Source organism: Octodon degus, unplaced genomic scaffold (genome assembly GCF_000260255.1).
Source record: "Octodon degus isolate 3935 unplaced genomic scaffold, OctDeg1.0 scaffold00047, whole genome shotgun sequence".
NCBI classification, from domain to species: Eukaryota; Metazoa; Chordata; class Mammalia; order Rodentia; family Octodontidae; genus Octodon; species Octodon degus.
Window position 1 is genome coordinate 13465819 of NW_004524623.1, and position 9650 is coordinate 13475468.

The 9650-nt window shown below is 44.0% G+C and overlaps 1 protein-coding gene and 1 pseudogene across 2 annotated transcripts in view; one reads left to right on the forward strand and one right to left on the reverse strand.

Annotated features, from left to right (window-relative positions):
* Amn1 (antagonist of mitotic exit network 1 homolog) overlaps positions 1–9650 on the reverse strand; it is a 65277-nt gene that overhangs the window by 53615 nt on the left and 2012 nt on the right. For both annotated transcript variants that reach the window (XR_002821320.1, XM_004632180.2), the window contains exon 2: positions 5593–5725. Coding sequence is in view for 1 of the 2 variants with exons in the window: in XM_004632180.2 (XP_004632237.1) it covers positions 5593–5725 (133 nt within the window). In the remaining variant the exon portion in view is untranslated. The remainder of the gene's footprint in view (positions 1–5592; positions 5726–9650) is intronic.
* LOC105742329 lies at positions 3754–4239 on the forward strand (annotated as a pseudogene).

The following is a 9650-nucleotide window of genomic DNA, read 5'->3' on the forward strand; positions in this document are numbered from 1 at the left end:
TTTTTTTTGCCACATCTGAAATGTACAGTTTTTTCACAATTTGTGGGTATTCTAGGAACACAACTTCCAGGAATTATAGGGGCTCACTGTATTGTTTTGAAGTCTACAAGACTGAAAAGCAAAGTGTCACTTTGATTACTTACAAGTGAGGTTAAATATCCTTTTGTATGTTATTCGCAAATTTTCTCTTTCAGTATTTCCTAATTCTTCTGTATTTGGTTTACTGCTGTTCTACTGTTTTCTTCTTGGTTTGTAGAAATTCTTTATATTTTTGTTTTCTTTGCCCCACTCCCCTTGGATGCACTTGGACTTGCTATATAGCCTGGGCTCGCCTTGAACTCAAGATGCCCCTGCCTCAGCTTCCAGAATGCTGGGATTACAGCACCACACCTAGCGGGAACTCTTCATATTGTCAATACTTAAAAAAATCCTAGAACAGAGATTTAGAGAAAGCAACAAGGCAAGAAAATGCTTTAAAAAAAACCCTCATTCATCCTCTTTACTCCTTTTTGCTCAGGTAGAATTTGGTTTCAATAAACATTAGATTGTCAAAAACACACTTGGGGGCTGGGGAGATAGCTCAGTAGAATAAAGTGCCTGCCTGGCAAGCACAAGGTCCTGAGTTCAATCCCTGGTATTGCAAACAAACAAAAACAAACAAGAGGTGCTGGTGAGATGGCTCAGTGGTCTAAAGCACCTACTTAGAACAGGCTTAGCAAAGCACAGGGACCACGGTTCAATCCCCCAGCGCCACATGCCAGCCAGCCCCGCCCCCTGGTGGGCTGAGCTGGCCACACACACACACACACATAAATAAAAATTAAAAAAAAAAAAAACAAACAAACAAGAAACACACGTATGTCACTGATGTATAATCTAAAGGGTAGCAAGACATGAACGTGGCAGAGAAGTGAGAGCTACCGGGTTGCTGAACTGTGCCAGTGCTTTGTCTGAGGCACACACACCCTTCACTCTGTCAACATCAGGAACCTAGAAATGCTGTTCTGCTGCCGTAGGGCACGCAGACTCCACCCCTAGGAAGTCTACAGTGAAACTCAAGGGAGAATGAAGAAAGCAAAGGGGCAAGGACGCACGGACACGGATGTTGGGAAGTACACCGTGATGCGGTTGCAGTCCTGTTACGGTCTGGAGCACATAGTGACAGCCTGCTTCCTTTCAAGTATATTCTGGGCAAAGGTGAGGTAACAGCAGGGCTGGATGGAGCTCTAGTTTGTGTGGGCCGTGTGGTGATGGCGGCACTCTACAAACCCATGTTTAAAATAAGTAGTACAGAAGCTATTAAGTAGCATTTTCAGCTTTTGAAACACAAATAGTAAAAATACAAAGGATAACACAGGAATAATATTAAGGAGAATTATTTACCATGCATTTAACAAATTCAGGCATTGAGGGGCTAAAGGTGAAGCCCTGACCTGAGGATGGCTGTTTTCTGGTGCCTGGGGCTCCATCTTAGTGGCCTGCCCTCCCAGTCGCCTCTCCTTGTCAGGTCAGTAGGGCTAATGCAGACCAGGCCTGGACCTTACACAGTACACTTGCCACTACCAAGGAGAGCACACAGGGGACACAGGGAGACCTCTGCAGGGCACACAGAAACACCTGGAGGCCACTGGAACAAAGCAGCTAGAGAACAACTATTTCGAAAGAATCACAAATTCAATTCCTAATTCCTTACTTCAGGACAGAAGAATTAGAAGAGAGGGCTCAAAGATACTAATAAACATTATAATTTGCTAAAAGGAATACAGGATAAAAACGAGGTATAAAAAGTAAAGCCATATTAATATGCTGAGCTGTGAAAGGCTCAAGTCAACAATTTTTGACATTGCCAGTCCTATGGATAACCCACTACTATAACGGACTGCTGGACTATATTGGATTATTTTGCTGAATTCATGCACCTACAATATTTAAATGGCAATGGAATACCCATCTCTAACAAAACTAAACAAAAAAGGGGATACAAAGGAAGGACCATTTTGTATTTGTACATACAAAATAGGATAGATATACAGCTACTTTCTCTTAATTCAATGAATAGAAAGCTTTGTTCTGATAGTATTTGTGGACAGGATATCATGTCTGCATCTTGTAGTATGAATAACCACTAAGAAGACAACAATATGCAAAGTATTAAATATTGAAACTGTCCTATTAATTGGTTTTGAACCTGTCTTATTGTTATGTTTCTCAATAAAATTAATAATAAAAAAAGGAGTACAGGAAAATGTTACAAGATGAACAAGAAAATAAAAAAAGGTAAACTGAACACATACATGTGAAGAAAACAACTGAAAAAGAACCACACAGATGAGTCCAACAGACTGCTGAGGAACAAAGGGGCCAGCAGGCGAAGGCGCACCACTCTCCCTGCCTCCAGCGCCAGTCCTCACAAGTCTGTCTCTGTTCCCATCTGGTCTATCTCTGGATACATTGCCCACTAATTCTTCCCTCTTAAAGATTAACTACACAGCACGTTAGCTAGGAATGCACAAGTCCTCCCCTTCCCATCACTCTCTAGTCCCAAATTATGGAAGAAAGCTACACTCGGAAGGAAGGAGGTTATAGTCTGCCTGCAAAATGAAAACAAGAAACAGATACAAATCACTTTAATCAGGAAACCTTTATAATGTGCACCTTCTTTAGATCCACTGGACTTCAACTCTTGACAAGTATGCAAACAAAACATGCATATGGCTGCCAGCAGAAAGATGAGTTTCTCAGAAAGCACCTGGCCAAGGTACACATACTTCCTTTTGAAAGGGCCTATAAAAGACTGTCCCCAGGGCAAGGATGTTGAGACATCCACAGAGGTGCTAGCGCTGTCTTCTAGATACGAGCTAGCTAACAAAGCGTTCTTTCCCCAGTACTGCTGCCTCCTGATTCACTGGATCCCCTGGGTGGTGATGACATAAGAAGATAGTGCAGGGGCCGGGGAGATGGCTCAGTAGAATAAGCGCTTGCCTGGCAAGCACAAGGGTCTGAGTTCAATCCCCGGTTCCGCAAAAAAAAAAAAACAAAAAAAAAGATAGTGCAAAGGAGGGACAGAAGTCATACAAGACCTACATTTGATGGCAAGAGAAATGCTAACACAGGAATTCTTGAGTCTGAGAGAAGTAGAGCTCCAGATGGGGAGGCGGGAGTGGAGCACTGGGGTGCACACCTATTTACCAGCCACCAGGGAGATGGAGACAGGCAGTTTGGTAGATGGAAACCAGCCCAGGCAATGTAGCAAGACATAATGCTAAAGAAATACGGTAAGAAACTGAGAGGTGGAAATAACAGTGGAGAAAAAAATCTGTTAGAAGATGAAAGATTTTCCTATTAAAAGGGCTATTAGGGGCCAGGTAGATGGCTCGGTAGAATAAGTGCTTCCCTGGCAAGCACAAAGGCCTGAGCTCAATCCTCGGTTCTGCAAAAAAAAAAAAGGGGGCTATTATACTGGGTGTGGTGGTACACACCTATGGTCCAAACTCTCTGGAGGCTGAGGCAGGAAGATCGTTTTTTTGAGTTTGAGGCCAGCATAGGTTACATAGTGAGTTAAAGGTTCATCCTGGACTGCACAGTAAGGCTTTGTCTCAAAAAAAAAAAAAGGGCTGGCGAGATAGCTCAGAGAGCCTGTGTGCTGCGGAGAGCCTGTGCACTGCAGTGCCTGCCGGATAAGGGGCGGGGCCGGAGTACCTCTGTGCCTCATTGTCCCAAGCCCCTCCGAACATCGAGTAGGACGCCGGCACTATGAAGATCTGGACTGCGGAGCATGTATTTGACCACCCGTGGGAAACTGTTACCATAGCTGCGATGCAGAAGTACCTGAACCCCATGAACCCAAGTATGGTCGGGGTTGATGTGCTGGACAGACACACAGGTCCTACTGGCAAGCTGCACAGCCACAGACCTCCCCGCACAGAGTGCGGACTGCCTTCCATCGTGAAGTCTATTATTGGTGCAGCAAGAACCAAAGCATACGTGCAAGAACATTCTGTAGTTGAGCCTGTGAAGAAAACAATGGAACTCAAATCTGTTAATATTTCTTTTACAAATATGGTTTCAGTAGATGAGAGACTTATATACAAGCCACATCCTCAGGACCCAGAAAAGACTGTCCTGACTCAGGAATCCACAATCACGGGGAAGGGAGCCAGCCAGGGCGGTTACCTGAAGGGACTGATGGCCAGCACAGTATCTTCCAATGCTAATAAAGGCCGAGAAGCAATGGAATGAGGAATACATAACTTAAATGCTGAGACTGAAGGATTGGCAGCTTCAGCAAGAGGAAGCATAAGGACACCCATGGCGGCGGCAGCATTTGTAGGGAAAAGATAAAATTGGTACACAGCACCAGGTCTCTCCAAGCAGACAATATATTTATTTGGTATTTTAAAAAAAATAACTATATTTTAGGTCAATGTTGTTTTGATAAACCGGAGTAAAGCTTTGTGATTTTCATCAAAACCTAAAGTACAGGTGTTCGAAATTACAAGGATCATCTGATGTGAGTATAACTTGAAATAATTGTTAGGGTTCCAGTATTTATGTGAAATGTAATTTTTTATAAAAGTAATAGGAAAAATTAATATTGACAGTGAGTCTTCATAAGGTGGGATGTTGAAACTTTTCAGACAGCTCACTGATTTTTCCAAGCATTATATTAGCTGCTGTGCAACACTGTAATCCTCATAAAACCCCTGGAAGTAGTTACTTTTACCTCCCATTTTACAGTCCAGAGAACTGAGGCTCCATGTAGGAGAGAGTGACAAAGTCAGATTATGAGTTTGCTACATATAATGCCTCATGAACAAGCCAAGGAAAGGCAGAGCTGAGCTGAAGAACTTGGCATGGCTGCAGGGAAAGGGAGTCAATATTAAGCTGCAAGAAGTAAGGATTTCTCCAGAAGAATGGGGCTAGCTTAGAAAGTGACTGTTCTGCACGAGTGGATTATGAAATCAACTTAATAAGCTATGATCAACATTTCAGAAGATAAAATAGACAAAAACAGGATGAAACAGCATAGAAACTACCAAAATGTGCTGCATACAGAATTGCACAGGAATGTGTGATTTGTGTACTAGTCATGATGAAACAGCTATCCTTCGTTTCAAAAGTTTATAAGCTTTTCGAAAACATGGACATGAAGGGTCCCAGTACTACACAGACAAGGGAAGTAAGTAACTGGAAGAATGGTGGAGAAGGGCTTTTTTGGGGGCATTTTTGTTATCTGGAGGAACAAAGTCCAAATTGATTCGGTTTTTTCTTTTTTTCGTACCAGGAATCAAACTAAGGACCTGGCACTTGCCAGGCAGGCACTTTGCTGAGCTATCTTCTCAGCCTCTCATATTTTAAAATGATTTCTAGTTCTACTCTATCTCCTTGCTCAAAAAATCTAAAGCTATATGTTGACAATAAAAAAATACAGAACAGATACATGGTGTAATCTGAGTCCTTGGGAAGGTGAGGCAGGTGGACTGCTAGTTCAGGACTAAGAGCCAGACAGACTGGACTAAGAGCAAGACCTTGTCTGTAAAACAGAACAACTCAAAAGACACATGCTTGCTTTGCAGCAATACAGACTCTTACCTCATTTATATTTGCATCTGTTATCCGTCCCAGCATGCTCATTATTTTAATCAGTCTATCTTTTATGTTGGGAGGCAGAGGCTTAATGTCTGTGATGTACCTGGAAATATTCTGAATCAAGCACCAAAGACATCTGAAATACAAACAATACAGAAATTACCTGTGCCGTAGTTTCCTAACACTTGTTGTCTCAGTTACTCTTCTCATTGCTGGGACAAATACCCGACATCCAAAATAAAGGAAGGAAAGGTTTATTTAGCTCATAGTCAGTGAAGGTTTTAGTCTATACTCAGCTGGCTCCAAGCTTGGGTGGCACATGGCAGAGAGCATCAGTTTATGGTGGCAGCAAAGAGTAAAGGGAACTGGAGCAGCTCAGGCAACAACTAGCTAGCCTCTCTCTTCTTACATCATAATGCAAAAATTACCTGCCCCAGGGTAGGTGCAGCATCCACAGCCACAATAATCAACCACAAACTCCAGAAGCCACCCCATGACTGCATGAGGCTTTGGGGGGACACCTAGACACATACCATAACACTTTTTTGTGTGTGGCTGGCTCAGCCCGCCTGGGGGCGGGGCTGGAGCAGCAAGTGGTGCCAGGGATTGAACCATGGTGGTCCCTGTGCTTGCCTAAGCAGGAGCTTTAGACTGCTGAGCTATCTCACTGGTCTACAAACCGTAACACTTGCCAATGCTTCTTAGCACCCAGACCTTTTTCCTCCAGGCCTTTCATAAAACAGCATGTATATTTTTACTTGTATTTATACATCTGGCTCAGCAAGAGTCAAATCCTAGTCTGTGCAGGTACAGATGAGATGCTTTTCCTCCACATTTTTCTCAGAATCTCTCATTTACGGAAATGTATCTCAAATGACCAAGAGTATTTTTCCTAAGTTACTCTCTCCAATTCCTAAGACACAGCACCAAGATTTCAATCTCATATTCCTAAACATTAAACTCGTCCCACTGACTGGAAAACTAATTTCTGTTAATACGACAAATGCTTCCTTATTTTTAAAAATTATATAAGTTAGCCAGGTGTGCTACCCATTTGTAATCCTGAAAGGCTGAAACAGGAGGACTGTAATGCCACCCTGGACAATTAGCAAAACCCTGTCTTAAAAAATAAATGAAAAGTATGGGGGATGTAGCTCTGTGGTAGAGTGCTTGACTAGTATGAATGATGCCGAGTTTGGTCCTCAGGATGGCAGAGGCAAAAAAAAAAAAAGAAAAAACCCTGATGCGATCAGCAGAGAAAGAACTACAGCCACAGGGATGACTGGCAGTACCAATCACGGAGACGCTGCACGTGTGTAACATGATCGGATCCGGCAGGCCACAAGCCAGACCCAGATGGCGCTGCACACTGGGGCTGGCTCCCGTGGGCTACTAACAGGTGACCCCACAGGGACGCCTGCTGCTAGGGACTGAATGTTTGTGCAAGGCCACCCTACCCCATTCACATCTGTCCTGAAAGTGCGAGTATTTTGAGGGTGGGCTGGCAGGTAACTAGGTGGAGGGCACAGGAATGGATTAGTGCCCTGTTGGGGCTTGTATCCAGATGTTGCCCCAAAGCCTCCTGCTGTCACAGGCTGGGAGTTCTGAAGGTGGCTGGATAAGGGTGTGGTGCTGGGGTTAAAGATGTAGATAACAGCAGCCCCACCCTGCACGTGGGTGATGCCAGTCAATAGGTTTGTAGCCTGGATGGAACAGAAAGGGACAGCGGGAAAGCAGGCTCGTGCTGCCAGATGCTGCCTGCTCTGTCCTGCCATGGACTCATGTTTCCCTCTGGAATGCCCACTGCCATGCCACCCTGCCTCGGAGCCAGCTGGCTATGGACTGAGGCTCTCTACACTGTGAGTTGAAATCAGATGATGACCAAGGCCCCGAGGGGTTAGGGGCCTTGGAAGGCAAAATTACGTAGAAAGTCGTGTGTTTTCTGGCTCTGGGGAAATTCTTAAGCACAGTGCTCTCAGGAGGGCAAGACCATATATGCTGAGGACAACAGAAAGCAAGCGAGTCCCCTACTAACCTGCATGGTCGCCTGGGTGTGGAGAAGAGCTTGGCCCCCTTTGCGCTGGCCTCTTTTGAAGTAACCCTGGTTCCTTATTTCTCAAAATCTCCTCCCGCTGCATCAGAAATGATACATGGCCCACACCCTGTGCTTCTTACTGGCTAACGAAGGTGAACTGACTGGAGGACAAGGAGCTTGTTCACAAGGAGCTTGTTCACTAGAGACAACAAGCCATCCCCCTTCCCATCCTGAAATTTTGTCCTTTTTTGTCCACATTGACCCCCCACACACACACATTTTACAGGTTACTGTTATCTTTTTTTTTTTTTGGAGGAACTGGGGATTGAACTCAGGCCCTTGCTCTTGCCAGGGAAGCACTTATTCCACTGAGCCATCTTCCTGGCCCACTGTTATCTCTTATGGGATGACATGTATCTCCTCAAAATGCAGATACTAAAGTGCTAAATTCTAGTAATTCAAAATGGGACTAGATTTGGAGATGCGACCTACAAAAGGTGTGATGAAGTCTAGCAGGCTTTTAGGACAGGCTCTAACCGCATCTGACTGGTGTTCTCTCGGGGGGCATCTGGGTCCTCAGAGATCAAGGTGCACATGAAGAGGAAAGGTCGTGCACTGACGCAGCATGCAAATGTCCATCGAGGGAGCTGAGGGGCCCGAGAGAAACCAAAGCTGCCAATGCCTGCATCTTGAACTTCCAGGCCCAGGACTGCGTGGAAATAAATTTCTGCTTAAACCACCCTGTCTGTGGTACTTTACTAAGCCTAGCAAACTAATAAATCTTTAAAAAACCATCTCACTCTCATGAACAGGAAATGGGTTTCAGTCTAGAACCTAATTTTTTAAACAGATATTTAACTGTCAAAGTGTTTTGTACTTGCCTTATTAAATGTAACACTGACTGATTTGATATTAGGGAATCTAGGGATGCTTCCCAGCCATGTTTTTCAATTAAAATTTTTTTTTAAGTTCTTAAATTCAGGGGATGGGGAGATATCTCAGTAGAATAAACGCTTCCCTGGAAGCACAAGGGCCTGAGCTCAATCCTTTTTTTTTTTTTTTTAAATCCCAGTCATTTTTTAAAAAGGGGCACTGAAGACTGCCCCTAGGACCTTCCCGCTGTGCTGCACTGCCAATCTCTATTTTTTTGAAACAGAGTGTCAATACATTCATAAATTGTTCACAAAGAAGCTGAACTGCAGTCCTGCCTCAGCTTCCTGGAGTGCAGGAATTAAGGTTGCACCACTATGCCCAACTCTCTAGTCCTTATTTTTTATTTTGAGACAAGGTCTTGTTAAACTGCCTGAGTTGGCCTCACATGCAGACTTCTGCTGCCTCGCCTTCCAAATCACTGAGATTATAGGTGTGTGCCACCACATCCAGCCTTTTATTACTTTTGATGCTAATGTGAAGTTTCCTTAGCTTTATTTTCACACTGATCATTACTAGTTACTGATATGTAACTAATTTGTCAGTTGCTATTATATCTTGGAAACTTACTGATGTCACTTATTACTTGGATTTTTTTTTTCTTTTCCTTAGACATGGTCTCTCTATGTATTCCAGGATGTACTTGAACCCATGGAGACCCTCCAGGGGTCAGGTGATAGCTCAGCAGGCACAAATGCCTTCTTGGCAGGTGCAAGGTCCTGGGTTCCGGTACCAGTTTCCAGTACCACAGAGAGAGAGACAGAGAGAGACAGAGACAGACAGACAGACAGACAGACAGAGAGATCCTCCTGCCTTAGCCTAATGAATGTTGGGATTATAGGCAAACACCACCATGCCTGGTTTCACTGGAATATTTTTAATGTGGCCACCACAGTTTTTCTAAACATAAAGCCAGGGCTTTGCTATAAAAAGCCCTTTCCAGACCTCATCACCGTCTGGTGGAGGCACACTTGTAATCCCATGGTTCGAACATCACTAGTTATTTACACACATATCCCAATCTCGCACCCCTGCTACATTAATTATTTCAGCATAGAGACCTACCTACACACTCTTTAAATATATGCTGGCTGGG